General features: G+C 41.2%; 1 protein-coding gene across 2 annotated transcripts in view; it reads right to left on the bottom strand.

Moving 5' to 3' along the window:
* Nucleotides 1-25,614, bottom strand: part of GNAL (G protein subunit alpha L) — a 642,487-nt gene that overhangs the window by 40,391 nt on the left and 576,482 nt on the right. For both annotated transcript variants that reach the window (XM_069219747.1, XM_069219748.1), the window contains exons 6-9: nucleotides 15,618-15,672; nucleotides 10,995-11,068; nucleotides 8,384-8,442; nucleotides 3,942-4,062 (exon numbers count right to left, since the gene is read on the bottom strand). In XM_069219747.1, coding sequence (XP_069075848.1) covers nucleotides 3,942-4,062; nucleotides 8,384-8,442; nucleotides 10,995-11,068; nucleotides 15,618-15,672 — 309 coding nt within the window. The remainder of the gene's footprint in view (nucleotides 1-3,941; nucleotides 4,063-8,383; nucleotides 8,443-10,994; nucleotides 11,069-15,617; nucleotides 15,673-25,614) is intronic.

Here is a 25,614-nt window from a genome sequence, read left to right as displayed (position 1 = left end):
TTTTATTGGATGGAATAAACCTGAATTAATAATTCCTCAAATTAACTCAGCGGGAATGTCAGTGCCATGTGGGGTAGTGGAGCACTCTTCCCTCAGCTATCCTAATTTTTATATTTATGAAACAGGGAGTTAGTGCCCATCCAGTTCCAAATGAACTTTAGGGTAGACCGTAATTGCTAGTGGGATTGGGCAGTCCCCATAAGCCAGAATATGGGCTGAGAGTCATCAGCATAGTTGTAGAATCTACAACTACTGCTAGCCACTGCTAAGGTCAATGAGCAAATGTAAACATTAAACAGCAAAGGAGATAAAGCTGAGCCGTGGGGGACCCCACAGATGACATCCGTCTTAAAAGAAGAAAACAGGCCAAGCTTCATGAGTGCGGCCTCCTAGAAAAGAAGAGATCAAACTTAGAACCTGACCTGATAAACCAGCCTCTTTCAAACAATTCAGCTGAATTGGATGGTCTGCAGTATTGAAGGCAGATGATAAATCTAGGAAAACTATCATGGACCCATGCTCTGAATCCAACCCCCATCATAGATCTTCAAGGACAGAAAGCATAATTGCTTCTGTACTTTAGGCTGGACGGAAACCAACCTAAATGGCTGAAGAAAGTTGGAGGAATAGAGGAATCTGCTTAGCTCGTTAGTAACAAAACATTCTAAAATTATTAGTATCTCTGTTTCAGTAAGCTTTCTGATACCAAAAAGTGCTTAATTACCTTAATCTGATATTACCAATAATAGGAGTTAAACATACTTTTTATAGTGAACGTGATTTTTAGTCAAATAAAGAAAATAAGGGTCATATTGTCCCTTCTCTGTAAGATTTGGGACTAATCTGCTTCTCCAGATATTAAAAGCATAATCTTTTCCACTTGAAGGCATACACTGTTCTTATGGAAGACACCAGTGCTTTATGCAGGATGTTCCTACAAATGGAAAGCAGATGCCGATATCCGTATTGCAGGTAGTGAGAAGCCAGATGGTGAAGCTCAGTAATGGAAAGCTGTGGCGCAAGCTGTTGTCTAACATTCTGGACCGGAGAGATGGCCTGCACTGAAGTCACATGCCAGACTCTTTACAGAAGACAGCTCTGGAATACCATCACTGGAACTGCACTTTTGAGAAATAAAAATCCACTCTGTGTTGCTTTAGTTTGACCATCACCAAATAGATAAGGAATCAAAGTACTCCTGACCAGTCTATCAAAATACTTTTGCTTTTATTTCACATTGCAAAACATGAAGGCGTGGTGCCTATAACTGGAGGATATGTCTTTGGAAGCTGACAATTGTGCTTCTCCAAGAGATGCCTGCTTAGCTTGCCTGACTTAGTGTTTGAAAGTCAAGCCGGTGTATGGAAAAAGCCACAATGAAATGTTTCCCTCAGTATTGTTCTGGATTATAGAGGATTCCTGAGATAATCCATTGCTGTGATATTATCTGTATTAAAATGGTGGTTTTATTCAGAGAAAGACTATGGAGCTGGATGAACCACTCTCGGTTCCAGCATGATTGCAGCATGTTTTCCTTTTGGTGAACTATTTCCTCTGAATAATTGTTGTTCACTAGTGAACTTGCATCAAGGCATCCAATGCAATCAACTGACAGAAAGGGACTTCTCCAATAAGTTCACCCTTTTGCACCTCCAAGGAAATGACTATGGAGCTACACTGGATAGACTAAGTTTGATTGGGCTTAAGTGCGAATGTAAAATAAGTGCCCTACATATCACATGGCCATTTACACATGCAGACCCTCAGCCCTACGTTTAAGGTCATTGAAGCTTTAGATGATAAACAACTGGTTGTTTCCTCACACAATGGAAGCAAAGGTTGACTAAATTTGCACCCAATGGGTGTTTCATGATTTTATTATTAGTTTGATTTAACAACTAAATACCAGTATAATGTTTACTGTTAATTATACTGATATAAATGTATACGTTGAACAGCCCTGAAAAAAGTATACGTAGGTGTGTTGGCTATGAGGCTCCAACTGTCGCTCTGATTGTTTAATTAGCTCAGAAAAGATTTGTGCAACTTGATGGAGATTAAAATAAGCTAAAAAAAAAAAATCCCAAACCTCTCATAATTTGTCTAAATAACTTTGTTTAAATGGTGGATTTCTTGATGATAAGTAATAGCTTGGCCCTTAATATACCCCAGAAGGCCCACCTCAGCATTCAAGACAAGCAAAAGCAGAAGATAAGTTGCACAAACTGTATGCTTATGTTTGCAAGATCTCTTTTTGCCACAAGAAGGACATTTATCAAAGGGAGCTGTCTTAGTAGCTGAATGAGCACAGATGCCAGACTCCTTGTTGGGCCAGGAGAGGGGAGGAGGCAGGAATGTCCTACCTCCTGAAAAGAACTAATTTAATAGCCAACCCACTAAAATGCCAAATGAAGCCAGAATATGCACCACAGAAGGAATCTACAAGTTCAAAATAAGTATAAACATGTCTAGCTGTATTTACGGATACTAGCCTTTGAGACAAGAGTAAGTTATTGTTGTAGGGTAGCCATTTTAAATGAAGCTTCATGCACGTTAGTTTAACATACTTGGCCGCTGTGTACTTTGCCCTAGATATATTTTATTCAGCTTCGCACTGTTATTTTACAATAACCAGTTTTTACAGCCTTGTTTTAATTTCTTCTATCACGCTGTTTAGCTTAGTTCAGCACTGTGTTCTAAAATAATGCATTCTTGATCGCCCTGTGCTTCAGTCAAGGCTACAGTCTGGTACATTGCCGGTAAACGTGGTAGAAGTTTAGTCTCCAGCATTCGTAGAAAATACACATCCTTACGTAGGGACATTTTCTTAGAACCTCTGCGTGTTAGTTATAAAAACACTTTCTAGTCCTAGTACACGTCAAGAGGGAGATTCCAGCCAGGGACCCACAACTGTATGCTGAATGCCCTGTTGCAGATGCAGATTACAAGCCTTTGCTCAGGTATGAGGGTCGATGTCCTCCCGGGGGAACCTGAAAGGCAGGCTTAGAGCTTAAGATGCTGTGCTCGAAAATATAACTTAGAAGAGAGATAACCTAGCTGCACTATGATAGCTTTATTCTTGTGCTTCACTCTCATCGGCACTATTTTAATATTACTGTGTTGTGTAGTTCTGGTTATTGCAGCTCACGCTTTGCTATCCAAAATGCAGTTGTTTTATTAAACCAATCTTTAAAACTTATACTGCCTTTATTGTCATTTATAGATGAGACCGCACTGTGTATGAGAGAACCGGTTGTGACCTGAGTGACCATGACTTCCCTGAGAAGTATTAAGATGTCATGTGCTCAGCTGCCCAATTCTCTCTACCATTTGGGAGAGATGAGGCACTGCTAGTTAGCCGGAGCAAAACCCGAATTTGGAGTGAAAAGCGTCATCTACTGTGGGCTAGACTCAGTCCCCCACACTGTGGACGATCTTGCAGCTCAAAATCCAGTAGTCTCATTAGGATAATGAGAGCCTACGCGACATTGCCTAAGTGAGAATTTTGTGCATTTGGGCCAGTGTGAGGCCTGTATATTCTGGAAAACAGCACATCAAATTTCTTCCTGTAAAAGGTAATGCCTATTAAAACAATTTATTTTTTTTGTTTGGAATGTGGAGGGTGGGGCAATTAAATCAAGGGCTCCCTCCATCAGATGCACTTTTATAATGTCAAGAGTAAATTCTAAATTACTTTAAACATGTAAAAAATACTTCATATATTTGTTTTGCTTAAGGGATAATTTACAAAAAAAGGATCTACTGCAATGCTTCTGGACATCCTGCACACAGGTGGAAATATTTTAGTCTTTTAATATTAAGGACAGCCCCCAGATTAAAAAGGTATTGATTACACAAAATGCTGGAGTTCCTTAGCATAATTGATTATTTTCACAAACCGTAATTTCATGCTCCTGCTTGGCTGCTGCGGAACACCTTACCTGTTGTTCCAGATACTTTTGAAGAGGTCCAAGGATTCTCGTAGTCTGTTTGTGCTGTTGTCTTCCCTTATTACCATGTTGTAACTGCTACTAGCTGCCACAAATATTATAGCTGTAACATCTATGTGAAAACAAACACAAAGTACAGAGATGAGTTAAAAATTGCATTAGGGTATTTGACACTTGAGCTTTTAATTTAAAAAAAAAAAACTAAACACTTCCTGATTCTTATAAACTACAACCATCCAACCTATGCCCTGAAGGTGTAACATCCATACTAGATTTTCAGGATGACCCCCAAATAAGTAAAATACTTCAGCTTAGATGACATTTTACACAGTTATGTGTCTGTGTAAAATATGGAATTAGCGGGTTGGCGCTTGCTTAAGATGGCCGCTCTGTATCGCAGTTTCTTCGGCTACACCAATAATCTGAGAGAAATCCACAGAAATAAGGCCCAACAGACTGCACAAACTGCTCTACCATGCCAGCTGCCCTTCTTAGCCTGCTGTGCTCAGAGGGCAGGAAGTGCTGTACAGTGCAAGCTGCTGCTGTGGAGCCCTAGCGCCTTCCATACTGGGAGTCGGCTCATACAGAGCGCTGCAAAATGATCTGCAAACCCAGTGAGGCACTAGGGGGGAACCAGAGTCCAAGGCCAGCAAGTGCTAATGGGCGCTTGGTACATGCTGGACAGCAAAAGCCCTGTCCTGACACCTGTGACCACAGGGCCCGGATTGTTGAGAGAGGGGGGGGGGGAGACGGACGGACAAGTGGAACGAACCCCTGTGGGTGGAAAAACATGGAGCTACAATCTGGCAATATCCTGACACTGAGGGCAACTGAAAGACACCAAACAGGCTCCCATATCTACGAGGCAGATATCTGCTTGAGCTGTGCGCCCCTTAGGCAGCAACAGCAACCTCGCCACCCCCGCCCAAACCATGGGAAAATCAGCCCAAACACAGCAGAAACTTAATTTCAAACCTAGAAATTCCAGTAAAACACAAAATGGGGAATACTCGCCTAAAACATCGCCCCAAACAACTGCTGGAGAACTATCGTGACAACGACCCCCATGCGGTACTGCAGGAAATGAAGCAAGGCCTCAAACGATAGACGGTAAGACCGAGTCCCTAATGTACAAAATGGACCACAGGTTGGAGTGGCTTGATAAACACGTCACCACAATAGTTGTGGGGGTGAGGCTGGTATATGATCTGGAGGATGGCATCACGACCAGCAAGCAGACACAAGGCAAGCAGAGAAAGAACTAGTTGAGATAAAAGCCAAAAACGAAGACCTGAAAGCCAGATCTCAATGCAACAACATCAGGAGCACTGCTGTCCTGCAGTCCACTCTGCTCAGCAGCATAAGATGTTTGTGGAGCTCCTAGTAACAGACCTGCTCAGCAGACTTTTTTTTCAAGATGTTTGTTGTTGAGCGAGCTCACCACTCGCTGGCGCCAAGACCTGGCCTGAGTGCTTGGCCACAACTCATCATCACCAGGTTGCTCAATTACAGAGACCGCGATGTAGGCCTGCGCAAGACATGGGAAAAAACACACCCTCAGACACGATGAAGCCAAAATTTCTCTATTCCTGGACTTGATGTTACAGGCCCAGAAAGCTAGGAAGCTGTTTCTGCCTGAAAAGCTACAAACTCTCAGTACAGAGTCCAATATACTCTATCCAAACAGCCTCAGAATCAATATTAAAGGGAGAGCGAGCGTGCATATTCAATGACACTAAACAGGCATTACAGGCACTGAAGAAACACATTAGTCTGAGTTCAACAACGACATCTGGAGGAGGTGTGACCGGTGCAATGCTGGAACATTACAACAATGAACCATAATCCACAAACTAAATTCTCCTGACCCGCTCCGGATTGCTATTTAGTTGGGCTGCCACTGCCATACTTATGCCTGTTTCGACATTTTGATCATTGCTACTGTTTTTATTAACCTACACAGTATATACCGGTTAATGTAATCGATAGTTAAAATATAAAAAGACTATGTATGGTATGGTGTACCAGGCCAACCTTTGGCCCCACAGATGGAAGATGTGCCATTGATGCCACCAGAGGAGGGTATCAACAGAAGAAGCAGCATGAATCAGTCATGTTAATCCTGAAGGGACTATGTCTTAGAGCTGCGGCCAACGCTGCCCCTTAAAGTGGCATTGAAGCCCACTATGCACGTTCTTCTATGCTTAATGCCTCTATAATTGCTTGTAATTGTTCTGTACTCTTATGTTCTGGGTGGGTGAGGGTGGGATCCATTTCCGTGACAGTTGGGATAAGCACTGTGGGTAGGGGTTGGGAGTTCAGCCAGGAAATTTATTACAGTACACAGTTGAGAGAGCTACACACGGGGATTCCAGCAAATAGAAACGCAGAATGTTCAGACAGTAACAATCTGAACTGTAAAAGGGAACCATGATAGCCGCAAATTCCAAAGAGGACTTGGCATTTCAGAGGCCTGAATGATGACAGAAAGGCGCGTAATGTACTAGCTTATCTAAAACGTTATATTGCAGCTGTGGCTGTATTACTGGATATGCACCTAATCCAGAACTCAACTGGACATGGTGCACTCTCATTCGGTTCACATGAACATTGAGTATTTTTGTGGTTCAGGAAGGGATGCAGTATTAGACATGCCCATCAACTTAGAAGACAGCTATGCACTGGCCTTTTGTGAAATAGTGAACAGAATAATTTTTATAGTTTGCGTTTATGGCCCAAACTATGACCACCCACATTTCTTCCATGATTTACATCAAGATTACCTTAAATACCAATGTGACACAATCAAATGGTGGGGCGACTAATTGTACCATACACATGGTATTAGTCCAGGCATCACCTTCATACAGAAAAGAGTCTGGTTCAACTTGGGAACTCAAACGTATAATGAATTTTGATAATTTAGTGACTCTGGAGGCACTGAAACCCCCCTACTACAGGAATAATACTATTCAGCGATCCATAACATGCATTTCCCCATCGATTACATGCTGACTACCAAGAGGATTCCCAATTATGCTTTATGACAGATATCCCACTTAGAAGGGGCAAGATGGGAAAATGAAATGAAATGGAAGATACAATTGAAGAGAAGTGCTTTCTGCCTCTGGAGAAAAAGTGTGTAACCTAAGTATGTGGTGAAGTGTGCTGGACGCCGCATGCTCCCATTTTTTCCAGAATTGTCTGGAAGGGAGACCACTCAAAAAAACAAAAAAATAATCACAAGGAAGGATAGGCTTGATATTTCACAAGCGTGGTTGTGATATGCTTGCAAATCCTTATAATCTTTCCTGAATTCTCCTTGCCATCTATCCTGTAAAATGCATCTCAAAGGGCCATATTTTTCAAATTATTTTTATGATCGCAACATCACGCGGTGTAGTGTGGGCATGGTGTTAATGCCTCACGTCTGAAGGTTCAAAGGTCCCCACTAATTACTGCAACCTTGGCAGGCAATGGCAGTAGAGTTGAGAAATGCAAATCCCCTACCGAGCATTTGTTGAAATTCTTAAGAGTCAAACAAGTCAGAGATGGGAAATTCACTGAAGGGAAGAAAGAATAAAGGTTTGGAAGTTTCAGCGTACTTACGGATAAGGGAAAACACATCTAGGAAAGAAAAGGACGACAAAATGCAGAGTCTGGATAATACATCTTTAGAGCTACATGTCCCGATGGGTGATGAGCACATTACGTGGCTACTGATGGCATCAAAACACCATGGCCCGGAAATCCATACATAGGATGTGGTTGAAGGAGGAGATCCTCTATTCAAGGATCTAGCTTTTAGAGCAGTGCATTTGAGGTGAAGAGCATATCAGAAACAAAAGTACAGGAAATGCCACAGGAGCAAGGATTCTGCAGATGAAATTCTACTGGAGCAAAGGAATCCAGTAGATAAAAGAGGATATCCACACCATTATATATCCTCTCGAAAATAGTAAGAGTTAGTTTGCGAAAACTCACTTGGGCACCTGGTGCAGCAATCCCACTGGACTCTCAGCTAACTAACGTCAGCCCAGATTCCCAAGGTAACAGCAACAAGGATGCATGTATGACATCTAACATTTCAAACACAGCAACTATCTATCTAATCTAGATGTGCGGATTCCATAATGTAGCATAAATATTTATACATATAATATGTAGCACCAGCACATGAAGAGGTTCTCCAAGCTGACTGCAATGACAATTGTGAGTGCAATCAAGGACATGGGAGTGGTAACTATTTAGAGGGCCCCGGGTGACACCCCCCTTTACTCCTCCATTATCACCACTTACCAGCACACGTTGCCGTCCTTCACTTAAGCTAGTTCTTAAAAGAAACTAGTGAGGCATAAAGAGCACCTCGATGTGTGGGAACTTTGGCATTGCCACACAAATCTGGTACCTAGCAGTAAAGTATGTCAGCTTACCGTTAAAACATTGGATCCATTTCCGTCTTTCATCCCTTTGACCACCTACATCGAACATGCTGTGAAGAAATCAAACAAGCATAGTTTTAGTACTGTTGATGGAAAATTGAATAAAAATTTATCAATTCTTCTTTTCCTTATACTGATACCATTAAGTTAATCTTACATCTAGGAAACAATTTGTATTTGACAGATGTGTAAGTATTTTCGGTTTAAAGATTACTTACCCACATTATGCTTCTAGTTTACGTCACAAAAAAACTGAAATCAGTGTGAGAACTTCTTTCACTAAAGAGGGTCAAGCTCAACTGAACATTTTTATTTCTACCCCTTCAAAAACCCATGGATTACAAAAAGGGCAACAGGACTTGTGCAGCAGCAGGGATGGTCCTGGAGGGGATTCCATCATTTCTCCACAACCAGAGGCAACCCACCTGAATGAGAACAATCTAAGGACTTGTGCCAATACGAAGTCTGTACTTGGTGATTGTGCTTCTGATGATGAGAAATCAAAACAAAATGGTACCGAGATTTACTTCCAAATAAACTTCCAAAGAACTGACTTACTGTTTGGTGTGAAATACTAATCTTATATCACGGCTTAAAGCACACACCAAATTCAGCATCACCCTTTCCTTAACAATGTATTAAGACCTTGCAAAGACCCTAATAAACTTATACCCCATATTCCCAGTAAGAAAGTGAAGATTGCAAACCTCAACTACTAATATACCTTTTATCACACAAACAGGGCAAGACAGACTTGGTGAGGATGTACACCTATCAAAATTAAGTGACAAACCCATGTTTGTTTTTTTTTTTAACACGCTCTAGTTTAGTCTATGTGCAAAAACGCATTCATGTTCCAGGACTCACCAGTTAACGCCTTGCAAGGAAGGTTTTGCAAACTTTGTTGTACCAATTGTCAAATGCACATACACTAGAGACACCCTGCTGATTAATAATTACAACAGTCAGACCGTAAACCAAGCAACTGCCATAGAAAAGATGAAGATATCGTAAGACTGAATGAATGTACTATCAAGTCATCTCACCCACAGAGGTATTTTATTCAGTTTTCATTGCAGCCAATTTCATTTATATAATTGACACTGGCATGCTATTGATAGAACCACTTCTGACATCCTGAAAACCTGTATGATTCAAGTAGCCAAATGGATGGGAGTATTCTAGCTGAAACAATCTCACACAAGGCAGAAATGATGCCAACCCTAATCTTAAATGACAGGATTTTATGGCTACAACAGTTAAGGGCATGTCCTATGTGGAAATCTATGCCCATGGCAATGATGTGCCAACATGAGGATAATGGAGTAGATACAGTCACACATTTATTTCCCCAACTACATCCACATAACATGCTCTACACTGGTTATTTGTGAACCTTAAGAGTCAGGTTCTAGTTGCCACAATGGGATCTGTCCATTGTAAGTCTAGACTGGTAACAGAGAGTGGACTGACGAGTCCGAGCTCCAGTAGCCGTGCCTCAGCGGGCGAGTCTAACCAAGCTCAGGGCTCTGTACCAGCGAAGGAAGTGTGCACAACTTATTAGGTATGGAACTGCTTCTCCGGGCCCCCCCCCCATAGGTCTGCACTCTGGTAATAAACTGGACACGCTACATTAGTAACTTCCGTTTGTCTTTCCTACCTGAATGTTTACAAAAGCCGAAAGATTAGGAGAAGTGGAGTGTATTATTAAGTCTTGCTGGGGACACTTTAACCAACAATGACAATTATTATTTCTAATAAAAACAGCGTTCAATCCACAACTTCCTCATCACCATCTAATGCATAATGCATTTATTTAAGGAAGGTGTTAATTAGCTACATAACAGTTTAAGTACTTGCTAAGGATGCCTGAGAGGAATGAAGTGGTTCTGTCAACCTTCATTTAGCTGTTGTAACATAAGTTACCAGAAAGGAAGTCCAGACTTGTGGTATAATGGGAAGCTCGTTCATGTTTAAGATGTTATTGGCTATTAAAGTCAATACAATTGTAGCTACTGCTTTACCTAGCGCAAGACTTACTGCTCCATTTACCCAACAGAGCAGTGAATGCTGGAACTCAAACGTCAGGCATGGACTTGGTAAGCTCAGCGATGCTAGCAGCAGGATCCTACCACGCCACTGCTATGATAGTAACATCCTGCGAGACAGCTGCTTTGTGGGAGCTCAAACACGATGAAAGAGGCTAATGAACATGACTTGTTTTCTACAAGTCATAACTATGATGAGCAATAGTCCTGTGATCCAAAATATACTTTACTTTTCACTGGCAATTATCGGAATATATAGAGGACACCGATCACCCAATCAAAGGGCAGTTATCAGAACGTGTCTGCCTGGCAACTCTATTCTTTAGCTAGCAGTTACTCTCTGCCTTAAATTAATATAAGAGTGGTGCTGAATGACTAGTAAGATTAATGTGGCGACAGCATATAGGTGGCACTATGGTTCATCGGAGTAATCTGGGCCCATAATAATATGGATTCTTTCTTCAGCATATCCTTGTTCGCAGTTTGCCTTGAGTCTGTAAGGAGTGAGGGATGCAACCAGAAGGGCTTGTTTGAAATGCCAGAAGTATACTTACTGAAAATTTACTTTGTCTACTTGAAATCTTGTTTCAAAAATCCCTGATGTCAGAACTCTGCATCTTAAAAGGTCCTGCAAGAAATAAAAGTACACTTACACCACTTATCTTTTTCTCCAAGAGCAAAAGCTAGCATAATCACGCAGTTCCTTTTCTGAATCAATGCCCAGAAACATTTACACAAATACTTGAGGATCTCAATGGCCTTGCAATGCAGTTCCGAATATTATTTACAGCGTTTTATTTACAACTTTAGAAGTTGTGAGGAAGGGCATGCACCAAAGATGACTCTCCCCGATTTGAATGTAACAACCTCACTCACTAAGCAATATGATACAGACATATTACTTATGGCTACCACATTAATATAAGGGTTTTAGGGGACATGTGACATGAATATTTATTAAAGCAAGAACAACACATCCTGTTAACGACCTCAACATATTTAAATGTTATTTATACTGTTGTATTTATTGTTATAGCTGAGTGCTTAGGGCTATACCAGCTGCTAAATGCATGCCCCATGTTGCGGCTAAGGCTTATAATGAGAGACTGGGCAGTTAATAAATAGGGGCATTACTGCTATTAGAACATCCCAAATACAGAAGACGGAATGTTCCAAATGGAATGCAGACAGAAAGAGAAGCATTGGAATGATGAAGTAGAAGGCATATGCCAGTCATTACTGGCCCACTGTCAAACCAGTTTCTTCATTACAGCTCCCAACATTTCAATCTTCTAAACACCTTTAAGGACCACTTCATTCTTTTCACTCTATCGGATGCTGAAGTAGTTTCTAAGCTGCCTTGATATCCTCCAGGACATCTCCAGAGTGACAATAGAGAAAATGTCACAGCTTTGCAGGGCTGTACAGGGGAGGGATGGTGGAGAGATGGTCTCTAAAGGGAACAGCACCAGGGAAAGACCTCAACATAGCTTATAGGCATGACAGCAGGGTTTTAAATGGCGATAACAGGTCTGTGTGACTGAATGGGATCCACGATCAAAGTAATCCCCTAACCTGGTGATGAGTGTTTAATACATGGTGCAAGCTCATCACACACACCACATGCATTTGATAAGCAGTGTTGAAGCTAGGGTATCCAAGGTTTTAGATGTTTTCCTACATGCCACTATAGGAATGAGCGTAAATCCACAGTTAAAATGAAAAACAGCAACTAATAAAATTGATGTGGAATGGCATACCATTTTTCCTGAGGACAGGTCATTTGCTCTGTTCTGCCTTTCAGATGATAGGTGATTCCATGTTATTTCACAGTGATTTAACTGAATTCATGAAATTTGAAATTCCAGACACCTTTAAGATCAGCGTCTTCAAGAAACACATACAATTAATGCACACTGGGCTAAATGTAGGAAGCCTGTTTGCATTTCTTAACAGTCAAAATTGGCATTTTGGGCAATTAAGAAATGCAAACTGGGCTTTTCTAACGTGCAAAGCCATTTAAGGAATTGCAAATGTGATTTCAAACCTGTAGAAATCGCAATTTGTGATTCCCAGAATAGGAAGTGCAAATAGGCATTTCCTATTTGCATTGCCTATTCTGATGTACTATGCATTTCCAAAATGCGATTTCTTTTTCTTGGAGATGCAATTATCACAGACTTGAAGTCCGTGGTAACCAGGTGCAATTTAAACAAGCATTTCCAATGCAATGTGTCTGGCATTTGCTCCAGTTAGAGCTATTAATGTTGTAAACTCCTAACCAGACTTTTCTTGGCAAATAAACTGAAAATGAAAAGTAAAGCAGTTTCACATAAACGAGCTGACGTCCACCATGAGCGTGAAAGCAAACACACAAAAGGAAACAGAAGTTAGCTCGCAGTGAAACGTATCAGCAAAAGTGCAATTATCCATGTAACCAGCAAAAATGCACTTATCCGTGTAACTGGCAAAAGTGCATTTACCTATGTAACAGGATCAATGTGATGCAAAGCGCGCGACTACTGGCCCGTGAGATGGCGCTGCCTATGAAACAGAGAAAATGTAGTCCAGAAACCATACGGAAAACATGGATCCTCGTATGTTTTCAGTAGTTGGCTGGTGCACTCGAGGAGAGCTAAACACCGGAAAAGGCATGGCACATGCATGCCTTTCACTAATCAAATCAAGCAAATTTTAAAAGGCAAGCCCACGAACCAACCAAACTGATGGGTGTGGTTACAAGCCCGTAGAGAGATAACAGGGACAGAGCACTTTGTGCGCTCAACCCTAAAAAATAAATAATAAAAAAAAAAGCACCCCAACGTGCTTTTATCTTTTTGTTTTTTATTGCAATAGAGAACACACATGCCCCTTAGGCTTGTGTGTGCCCTGCAGGTGCACCCCTATTTTTGGGTGCGCCAAAGGGAGTCTTTTTCCCATTGCCGTCCCTGGTTTTGCATTTCCTAAATAGCAATTTCTTGATAAGAAATCGCTATTTAGGAAATGCAAAGCCAGCCCATTGACTCAAATGCAATGGGATTTCTTAATACCGATTTCCTAATCGTGATTGTAGGAATCGCTATTAGGAAATTGGTATCTTTGTACATAGCATTTTGCATTTCTTAAACAGTGATTTCTATGAAGTAGCTATTTAAGAAATGTAAAATTGTATTTTCGTACATCTGGCTAATTATGCCTAGTGTGTGACTTCTCTTGTTGTAGTCGATTAAGATCCGATTCAACTTTAGCAGACCACTTTTGTTGGGTACCCCTTTGCTGTGGTCTTATGGTTTTGCTGGAGTCAGTCAATTTGCCTACATCTTTGGTTCATATGGGGTATTTGTGTGCACAATTTATAGGGAGTACGTAGGCAAGTTACAAGTCTCAGGGCCGTTTGTTAAAAAAAGAAAAAGCCAACATGTTTCAGCCAAGGGTGTCGTATACCACCTAGACCTTTATAAAAAAAATGAATGATATTAATGTGCTGATAAAGCCCAGGTCATATTTTTATTGCTCTCTTTACATGCTTGAAAGTACTTATCACAGCTGGTGTCATATGAATGTAAGTCAATGCTTCTGAAACCAATTAGACTCCTCTGGTTAGATTCTATTGTGCAACAGTTTTCACATTTTCCAACTTTGTAAGTTTAAGTGGGAGCAATTCTGCATGCTGTTGTGAAAATGATTTCCCTTGGAAAGTATCAAACAGCATTCCGAGTGGCACATGTAAGTGACTCCTACGAGAGTGTATTTTGCACATTAAATCTCTTGGCACTAATCAGAGAGCAGTGGTTGTTCACTTCTTTAAGGTTTAGTGTGAAATCATAAATAGTAATGCTGTTTGTAAACAAACTACTGCACAGAACTATCATACAAAACCCTTGTTCAACAGCAGGCCATTGTCAGGGTCAATAGAGTCATGAAAGGATTATGAATGGTCTAACAAGTTCCTCTCACTGAAACTATTCCAGAAGGGTACTTTACAATGCCTTGTCACAGTACAGGTCCAATTTGCTGCCAAGAGTAGAGGGGCACCCACTCCTAACTATTTTAGTGGTGGGACAGGGTAAAGTGGATATAGATAATGTTTTTATTACATATAGCAAGGTATATTGCCAATCCCTACAGTTTCTCATCACAGTAATTACAGCCCTTCCTTTCGCTCACACAGCTGTAATCCATCCTGTGGTGAACTGACACAGACTTGGCAGGATCAGATGATGCTGGATTGAGGATCAGAAGCACTAAGGATCAGAAGCATGTTATTTTACCTTAGGGGTAAAAAAAACATACTTAATGGGTGCCTACCTTAAGTGTGGACATGCTTTATTGTGTAATGGTTCAGGCAGGTAAGAACAGAACTCTGATAACGCAATCAAATGTAATCACAGCTTACCACACTTTATAAGTGTATTCAGCCTGGCAAAACTGGCCTATTTTTTTTTTTTTTTTTTTTTACAGAACGTCAGGAATAAAACAAACCATTTGAGGTTGCAGACAAGCATTTGTTCATTATAGACTAATTTCTGCTCCTATGGCACACACAAGAAAACAAGCATATGCAATGGGTCTCGCTGGACGTGTCTTGCCACAAATTGAAAATTAAAAGTATAACAGCTAAACATAAGTGAGCCAGTTCAAAGCACCACGGTCGCCATGAGCGCAAAGGAGAGAGAAAAGGTAAAAGAAGTTAGCTCGCAGTCAACTGTATCCACAATTGTGCAGTTATCCATGTAACAGGGTTGGTGTCCAAGGCAGTAACAAAATCGCCCCAAGGAGGGAGAAACCTAAAGCAATTACCAATGATAAAGGATTTTTGAAAGACAAGCCAATGAATGAGTGATAGTGATGGGCATGCGGTGGGCCTGGTTAAAAGCCCACAGCTAGATCACAACACATCAGAGCGCTTGCATGCTTGACCTAAAAAAACACTTAAGTGTGTACATACTTAAACAAGTGGATACATCCTGTATATACACACCCAGACACACAAGGCCGGTTGGGATACAAATGTAATTTAGAAAGTGCTTTGGTCCTGACCATGATACCTCATTTGCTGTGAATTTCCGCTCCACATGGGGGCACAGAACCAATGAATAACTTATTTTGCTAAAGTCCTGTTTCTCATGTTGCCTTGCTTTACTCTTTTTACCACAGTGCAATACATTATTGCTTACCTGATCTGTGGGTGTGTACTCGTCTTGTCTGACGAGGTCAATTTTCTCCAGAAAGCTAGAAGAAAAAAAAAATCACAATCAGAGATGGTTTGCTAATAAAGCTAGGGTGAAAGGTAAAATTGTAAATGGATGTCCCTTCACAGTCTAACAAGCGCCACCACTGTACCAAAAGAAACCAGCCAAAACCCCAAACAATTCAATAATGTGTGCTATTGTGGGAGCGTATGTCAAGAGGGCACACTTGTCTGACAAGTTTATCCAGAAAAAGATCTAATCATCACTTCCTATTTTCACAAGTCGACCAACTAACATAACTAGACAATAAAGATTTGGCCTAGGCGGAATTTCAATTACTCCGGAGTAATTTGATTAAATCTGTGATAGAATAAAACAAAATTACCAATAATAACGCAACTGTGCCCACTCCCATAATTACGATTAATTTTGGGGGGGAAACTAATTGGAGAGCATATTTAGCAAGGCGCTGCTCGCACTGCTCTTAATGTTCTGTTGCATTTAGTGCTATTTTCTTTGCACAAAATGCATTCACACGTTCATTTTGGACAGAGCAGTGCATTCTGCACTAGGAAACTAGCACTAAATGCTGGGAGTAAGTTAGGAAGAAATCCTACCCTAAGTCCATATTTAGCGAGCATAAGCAACTGCTCGTGGTCACTATTTACGTTCTACTACATTTAGAGCTAATACCTAGTGCAAAATGCATCCTTGTGTACAATGTGGACATGAGGTGGCATTTTTATACAAAGAATGCTTGCTGGTACAGAAATCAGTTTCTGATCTTAGAGAGGCTGTAATGAAAAAAAGAATAAAAGGCGATATTTATAGAATGGTTGTCATTGTAACTAGTATAGTTCACCCAAAATAATAACTTATGTTTGTGGTCTCTACACGAAAAATATAATTTAAAGGGATTTTCAGTCAAAAGAAGAAAAAAAAAGCATTCTCCCCATCCAATTGTGATTTACAGTAATCCCCAAAAGTAAGAAATTAAGGATGTTTCTTTGTTGGATGCCAGACCTATTGTGGAATCAGTCACTGCTCACAGCATATTAAAAAAGCTGCAATCAGGTTAACATTTACATTCTCATTTTACCACAGAACACTAGTAATCATCAAGTGAGGCAAAAAACTGTTGGTTTCATCCAACACAAATGAATAAAAGACAGACAGTCTGATGCAAAATCGCTTAACTGGTACAACGGAGCAGTCATTCAAGCAAAACAAGGTCTGGCAAAGCAAATAAACCTGTCCCTGGCAATTAAGTACAGTTGTGTTTTATTATTTTTAATAGCAAGCATATGTAACAAAACATAAAAAGAAGCAACATGGAAAATAAGCTGCCAACTAAACATGGTGATCTCGTGCTCTTTACAAAAAATGTTAAATTAAACAAAAATTAACCAAAGCTGCGACAGAACCATAACGGCATATCAGAGCAGGCAATGTACTTAGAAAAGATATAGAAACTCATTGTGGTTTTAATGTACATCACAAGAAAATATGATTCTTATTGGCACAAAGAAAAGGTGCTACTTTGCTTTGAATTACTGTCACCCGAAACACAGTTTAAACACTGATGACTAAAAAAAAATATAAAACCGATAGAGAAAGGAAAGAAAAAAATTAATTGACAAAATAAAGTACTGTCCCACTAGTCCTGGGGTGGAAGTGCACTTCTTATTAAAACATTGTAATGTTGGGAGCTCCATTAAAAACAATGGAGTGCTCTGGGTTTCTAAGGGCCCGTTAAAGACCGGAGCGCCAACATTCCAAAGTTCTAGTTCACAGTTGTTGCTGTTAACAAAGGTCTCACGGAGCGCTAGGGGAATTCAAAACCCTCATGCTCCATGAGGGCTTTGTTTCATTTATGAGAACAAGTCTGCCCTCTAGTGGCAGAATGTTCTAATAACCTTATAGCTCTACTTAGCTGGCTATACTGGCATTGAAGTTCCACTCCTTTGTTAAAGCCTCTGGCATGCACCTTTAATGCTGGAGCAGGCCTTTATTGGTTGGAATAGCCCGCTACGGCGTGCTATAGAGCTTTAATAGATTGGTTTTACACATGTGATCAGGTGAAATGGCGTCACTCAGTGCAATACAGTCAAAGGCTGAAGTGGTTTGACCTATTGCCTCTTTGCTGTTGAGGGTAGAAACAAAATCTGAATGATTCCTGAATAGAATAATACTTAGAAAGGGCTGACCCAAAGTCAGAATCAGTCTCTCTCAGTCTCTCTCAGACTCTCTCAGACTCTCTCAGACTCTCTCTCTCTCTCTCTCTCTCAGTCTCTCTCTCTCTCTCTCTCTCTCTCTCTGTCTCTCTCTCTCTCAGTCTCTCTCTCTCTCAGTCTCTCTCTCAGTCTCTCTCTCTCTCAGTCTCAGTCTCTCTCTCTCTCTCTCTATATATATATATATATACACACACACACACACACATACTATATACATATATTTGATTATATTACATGAGACTGATAAAACAACTAAAGTTGACTCTTGCCAGACAAAAACTATGGCTGGCTTAAATGCAACCTCAAAAAATAATAAGCAAACTATACAAGACACAGCAAAAATATAATACCAATGGCGCTATTATGGATACAGTACATCATATCACAACCGATACCCTGTCCCCACTGCAGGCATGAACAACTTTACACTCGAAGCAGTGCAATAGAGAAAGATGGGCAGACTGTTTGAACCCACTTCACCCCCTTTCATCATGCAGGCAGCAACGGGGACTGCATTTGGAACGGGACCAGTGATCCCTGCAGCAAGGTACAGAAAGTAACTGCACGCACCTAGGTGTCTCTGAGATTAATAGGATTCCTTTTTTTTTTTTGCTTTCTTGGGTGCCCTTTTGGGGTGCGAGAGCACACTGACCAGCATCTCAGTGTGGCACACAGCCACCTTGGCTCCTGCCTGGTTCTGCCTTTGTGCCCGCTTTGCTCAGCATCATAGCTCAAGGAGTTCTACCCCTCCGGTGATCCTGGTGCCACCAATTTAACAAATGCATTACTTCAGTAGAGTTTCCCACATTAGTAGGTGACACAGATGGTAATCCTACTGCTAAAATAGACCTTTACAGACGCCAAAGTCTCGTATAACATATGATCTCTAACCTGCCTTTGCAAAATCGTGGGGGAAGAGATCCACAAAACTCCAGTAAAACTCACAAACTTCAGATTCTGAAGAGAAGGTCTACATTAGCAAACAAACATCATAAACACTTAACTACTCTGGCCCAAGATGAACCAGCGAGTGATGTACCTTGGCCCGACTGTTAATGGCACAGTGAGACACTCACCTGACTGCAGGATTGTGCTGGTGTTCCAGAATTAGTTCTGGAGCACATCACTTCTACCTCGGAATTCCTGCACCTGTTTCTGTGCAGCCCAGTTCCCCGGCCTGTGCTTTACGTACAAGGTTCTGGAAAGAGGGCCCGGGATAGCCGCAGAAGCTGGATCACACAAAGTAACCACAAGGCACTTTAGATTCGAGTGTGCTCAAATATGCTGCTGTAAATGCAGATGCAAGAGACATGGGGGAAGGAAAACCGTCAGGGTTCTTGGGTGCCCCCCTCTAAAAAAAATTGGCCCAAACACTCCTGTTACCATGTTCCACACCCTGGGCACCTGTACCGACATCCACAAGGTCGTAGGGAAGCTTCGCTGTGTGCACAACACACCGGGAAGAAGCCTTACACTAATGAGGGGCTACATCAAGTACTTGTCACGTCACCTCTCGGCCCCACTCTGAAGTGGCTGAGGGAGAGCCAGCTACAAAAATGTAGATCTAACACCCTCACATTATACATGGGAAGCCGTTCAATGAAAATCCGCTTATGGTGCATGGGTGGGTTCTTCAGCTCAATAGGATTTCCGTATATTTTGTACATATTTCTGAAAACACATTTTCTATCCTTTGACTAATTATCAGTACAACTAATCGCATACGTTTTGAAATCTTTGCCATAAAGTTACAGTGTATGGGCAAAATGGATATTAACAAAAGTTTTCCATTAGAACCGGTGAGTTAATCCTTAAACTACTAGACAGAATTGCCACTCGACCATGACAATACGGGGCAGTCCACGGAAGAAGGCTAGAGTGTTCTCCTAAAGCTGTGAAAAAGTATACTAAACGTCCCACGTCAGTGTCCGGAGGTTGGAAAATATGCAGTGAATGCCAAAGATCTCTTTTCAATCAGGTCCGCCAGGCTCATTAATTTAAAAAGAGCCATCGACAAACAATTAGAACTATTAACACTGCAGGGATATGTGTGAACTTTAACACCGTTATGGATTAATGCGTTTTTAACAGAGCCGATGATAATTCGCAACAGACACAAACTGTATACAAACATCTCTACATTCATAAGACATTTACTTTTTGATGCGCATCCGCCATTTTCTCAAGTGTTACAAAACAAATATTTTTGGGGGATTTTTCATTGGCACAACATCTACATTTTTTACTTTAATGCCTCCACACAAGACTATCTGCAAAGAAAAATCTCTTGTTGCGACTATTTTTCTTACCGGGTATGGTCTTGCTTGCTTAGAGAGGCAAGTAACCGAAGCACTACCTTCTTGTCGCTGTCATCGTTTGCCACTGTACCTGCCGGCTGTGGTTGGTGTTTAAACGGGTGTTTCGCGCCATCTAGAGGCCATTATGAGAATATTGTAATGAAAGAGCAAAACGTTTAGGCTTTCCTAAATTATTCCTAAATGAGGTTAACACTTGTTCAACCAAATCACGCGTGCCCTTGGTTGGTCTAAAGTGTTAATCAAGGAGGTGGAAGGGGTGGGGGGGGAGGGGGGAGGAATTCTCACACGACACGGCAGAAAACATACGAGCAAATTGTTAGCAAGCAATGGCAAAGCCAGTACATTTTAGGCAATGCTGTGCAACATGGCTAGCAGTATTAAAAAAACTAAAGCAAAGCGCTAACGTGTCTGCCTGCATAATTTTGTAGCCTTGCACAACAACCCTGTGTGCGCCTAAAAAAAAAAAAACTTTTTCCGTTTTATTTACTGATTCCAGTAGAGTTGCTAAATAAACAGTAGTATACAATGTTTTTTTATTTTTTTATTATTGTTTTGAGACGCAGGTGGGGGAAGCAACACGGAGAGCGCAGTATGGAGCGGAAGTGGTACAGTGGAGAGAAGCGGTGCGCAGGGCGGGGACGCACAAAGGGCATGAGAGAAACACGTGGCACAGGGAAGAAGGCTTAGCGCTTAGGCTACAGAGAAACATGAAGCCGTTGTTTTAGGGTCGGGTGAAGCACACTGACGAGAAAACAACATGAGGGAGGAGCACATGGGCGAGAGAGAGCAACACCGAGCATGGTGGCAGGGAGCAGTACACGAGGGAGACACATGGAAAGCACATGCATTCGCGTGGAGGAGTTAACCGTAAAGAAAAAGGTAGTGCTTCAAAACTGATCTGTGGAAGGACCCACAGATTTGTCCTGCTCCAGGGGAGGGATAAAACCACAAAAGAAGAACTTAAAGCTTGCACAAGCAGACGAATAAAAAGCAAGCAAATCAGTGACAAAGTCAAACAATGTTAAGCAATGTGCGTGCTCTAAACCCCCTGCAAGCGGTCAATAAAATAGGTCTTTTCGCCAACAGACAGCTTAAGCTGTCAGGTACACAAGATTTAAAAACTGCCTAGTCACAACCTTCATTAAAAACAGTCCCACAGCACCAAACGAAACTGCTCCAAGGCAAATATTAAAAGTTGCCCCACACCAGTTATATGTCACAAAATTGGAAAGAAGTAGAGGCAGTGCATGCTTAGGAAGAAGTCTTTTCCACCTTGCCTACCAATTACAGTGCATACAATATAAGCCATACAAAGCCATATGCATCATTAAACAGCACTCACAGTGGAGTGGGACCTGCATTTTTAAGGTGGGCAGACATACACAAATGAGGAAATGAATAAACAGATGAGGAAGGAAAGAGGACTTCATTCAAAGGAGGATTTGTTCCTGCCCTTGATGGAGGAAGTGGAATTCTCAAAGGCTGTCCAAACTACTTGTGTAAAAACTGTCATTTACTATAAGGCAATGGCATTTTCGAAAGCATAACTGAGCACACTGCATAATTGTCTGTGGAATAAAGCCTTCCAAAAGTACATTTCCTTCTTCTGGTTTTTCCTCTACGGGAGAAAAGTATTTTCCAACCGTGGAGAAACTCATTCACTAAACCATCATCAATATGGGGGGCTGTCCACTTTCCATTACCATCCAAGGAGTGATTTAAGCCTACGCTTTACAAGTGTAAATATGTCCATCTCCATGGTGGAATGAGTCAGCGAAAAAGTTCGTGGAGAACCAAACATCTGTGAATGTGCACAAATTAAAATGAGGAAGCTCACTAGAAGCTCGAGAAAATGAATGAAGACTCCTCACAGAGTGATTATAAGGCCGTTGAAATCAATGGCTTAACTAAACATGAAATAAATGCATCAAATTGTTGGCCACACATCTTTAGGAATGTTCTTTAAATAAGCAGTGGAAATTCCAAACCGAGAGAAAAAGTAGTAACTTCAAACTTTCTACTACTGGAGGCTTTTTCTGGAAAAATTATCCACTTTTAATTTTTTTATTTAGTATTATGACCCTTCCATCCAAGAATTTTAGGTGTACTGTAGAGGATCACATTAATATGATGTCAAAACAATCGGTGGACAGAATTGAAGAACGTTTTGGGATCCAAATATTGCATCATTTGTCTTGAGTTAATCCCTGGTGTAAAACTACGTAATGTACTTTTAGATGGTGAGTTGTATTTCACACTGTTTGGAAGCTTAGAACAGTCAAATAAAATTATCTGAAAACGTAGGTGTTTGCACAGGGGTCCTGTACAGCAAAGCATCTCGTTTTTATTGAGGTTTTTACAGGGAGTGCAGAATTATTAGGCAAATGAGTATTTTGACCACATCATCCTCTTTATGCATGTTGTCTTACTCCAAGCTGTATAGGCTCGAAAGCCTACTACCAATTAAGCATATTAGGTGATGTGCATCTCTGTAATGAGAAGGAGTGTGGTCTAATGACATCAACACCCTATATCAGGTGTGCATAATTATTAGGCAACTTCCTTTCCTTTGGCAAAATGGGTCAAAAGAAGGACTTGACAGGCTCCGAAAAGTAAAAAATAGTGAGATATCTTGCAGAGGGATGCAGCACTCTTAAAATTGCAAAGCTTCTGAAGCGTGATCATCGAACAATCAAGCGTTTCATTCAAAATAGTCAACAGGGTCGCAAGAAGCGTGTGGAAAAACCAAGGCGCAAAATAACTGCCCATGAACTGAGAAAAGTCAAGCGTGCAGCTGCCACAATGCCACTTGCCACCAGTTTGGCCATATTTCAGAGCTGCAACATCACTGGAGTGCCCAAAAGCACAAGGTGTGCAATACTCAGAGACATGGCAAAGGTAAGAAAGGCTGAAAGACGACCACCACTGAACAAGACACACAAGCTGAAACGTCAAGACTGGGCCAATAAATATCTCAAGACTGATTTTTCTAAGGTTTTATGGACTGATGAAATGAGAGTGAGTCTTGATGGGCCAGATGGATGGGCCCGTGGCTGGATTGGTAAAGGACAGAGAGCTCCAGTCCGACTCAGACGCCAGCAAGGTGGAGTACTGGTTTGGGCTGGTATCATCCAAGATGAGCTTGTGGGGCCTTTTCGGGTTGAGGATGGAGTCAAGCTCAACTCCCAGTCCTACTGCCAGTTCCTGGAAGACACCTTCTTCAAGCAGTGGTACAGGAAGAAGTCTGCATCCTTCAAGAAAAACATGATTATCATGCAGGACAATGCTCCATCACACGCGTCCAAGTACTCCACAGCGTGGCTGGCAAGAAAGGGTATAAAAGAAGGAAATCTAATGACATGGCCTCCTTGTTCACCTGATCTGAACCCCATTGAGAACCTGTGGTCCATCATCAAATGTGAGATTTACAAGGAGGGAAAACAGTACACCTCTCTGAACAGTGTCTGGGAGGCTGTGGTTGCTGCTGCACGCAATGTTGATGGTGAACAGATCAAAACACTGACAGAATCCATGGATGGCAGGCTTTTGAGTGTCCTTGCAAAGAAAGGTGGCTATATTGGTCACTGATTTGTTTTTGTTTTGTTTTTGAATGTCAGAAATGTATATTTGTGAATGTTGAGATGTTATATTGGTTTCACTGGTAATGATAAATAATTGAAATGGGTATATATATTTTTTTGTTAAGTTGCCTAATAATTATGCACAGTGATAGTCACCTGCACACACAGATATCCCCCTAACATAGCTAAAACTAAAAACAAACTAAAAACTACTTCCAAAAATATTCAGCTTTGATATTAATGAGTTTTTTGGGTTCATTGAGAACATGGTTGTTGTTCAATAATAAAATTAATCCTCAAAAATACAACTTGCCTAATAATTCTGCACTCCCTGTAAAACTGTGCTGTGTTACGTCCAATCTTTTTCGAGTATGGCTATTTCAATCATTGTGACGCAACTAACCCTTTGGGAAGAACGAAAACCACAGATGTTGCTTTTGCATTAGGGAAATGTATCTGTATCATGATGAGATTTGAATAGAACCTTTTATATTTGGAATTGTGTTGCTTCCACTCGTAAACGTTTTTAGGGATTGGGTCCAGGAGAACTTAAATAAACAATTTAAAACTTAGGAATCCGCAACAAAGGAAGGCAGCTAACAAAAATGAGAGTGTTAGTCCTTCATGAATGGGAGAGGTTCCGCAGGGCAAAACAATGAGTCCATACAGGAGTGTGTCAGCTAAATTGGGAGAAATAAAAATCCGGGGTTTTGTGAAAGATGGCTTTATGGATGGTCACCAGGATTTAAAGAATATTCTGCTCCACACTGGGGGCCAACATGTGACACACAAATGCGGTAAAACATTACTGTGACAAGACAGGCCAGTAAGCAGGCGTCCTACTCCATTCTGGAACTCATTATGTGGCATCTTGTATTAAAAAAGGTTTGGCAGACTTTATGCCAAATGCGTCCAAGGAACCCTACGGAAAAAGCATATCTCTAGCACAAATATGCTGACACAACAGTTGGTAAGTGGTGGCCACGTAGAAGACTACTGGTTCAACCCAAATACCCTCTTAAGGAGGAGATCATTCTTATCAGCCCTTACCACTAATGGGTACTCCATCTGTTTAAATCACAGTTCTGCTCAAAGATGTAGTATCTTGTGTGTATGAGGGAACCTTGTTGAATACTGAAAGACTTTGTAGAGTGATGACGAAAGTGTTTAAATGTAGTGATACGAATGCAGGTTTAGAATGTGGAGGTTTGCGGTTGCATTCAGAAGAATAAACGTGTAATATATGGCTCCATGTGTTGCGTATTCCTCTGCAGGTACCCAAGCTTGGATGACACTACAACTACAAGATAGGGGTAAGTAACCAAGGATCAACAGTGCTCTCCCGGAGAGTTTGTGGTTGTCCCAGCAAACTGCTTGTGAGTGCCATGTGGGCCTTCGTCAAAGTGCCAAATCAGGGGTTGGCGTATGTGGAGTCAAAGAGCAACTCCAGCCAGTGTAAAGCAGTTGAATATAAAGAAAGCTTCACTAACAAGTCTACGCATCGTGGGTCAAAAAACTACAATCGTACCATACTGGAAGGTACTGCGCAATATAAAGAATATAGAGCACTGCTCCTGAAGGTGGATACAACCTGGTTTTGAAAGTGTGGCAACTAGTGACAGCAGACTACCCAATGACTGCAATCAGAAGCACTGCAAGGCAGAAATCAACCAGGTGTCAAAAGCACAGAAAGAAAGCCTGAAAACAAGACAATTCAGATACACAAAAAGGTCATATGCTTACCAGAAATGACTAAAGAGTCATCATACTGCTGCTGAAGGGGACTCCAAAAGAAGTGCTTGGGGTTGTGTTTACAGAGTCATCCGTGCCACTCTGTCAATAAAGACCA

This window comes from Pleurodeles waltl, chromosome 2_2 (assembly GCF_031143425.1).
Source record: "Pleurodeles waltl isolate 20211129_DDA chromosome 2_2, aPleWal1.hap1.20221129, whole genome shotgun sequence".
In the NCBI taxonomy this organism is placed as follows: domain Eukaryota; kingdom Metazoa; phylum Chordata; class Amphibia; order Caudata; family Salamandridae; genus Pleurodeles; species Pleurodeles waltl.
Note: the sequence above shows the minus strand (reverse complement) of the source record. Positions and strands in the feature narration are given on the sequence as shown.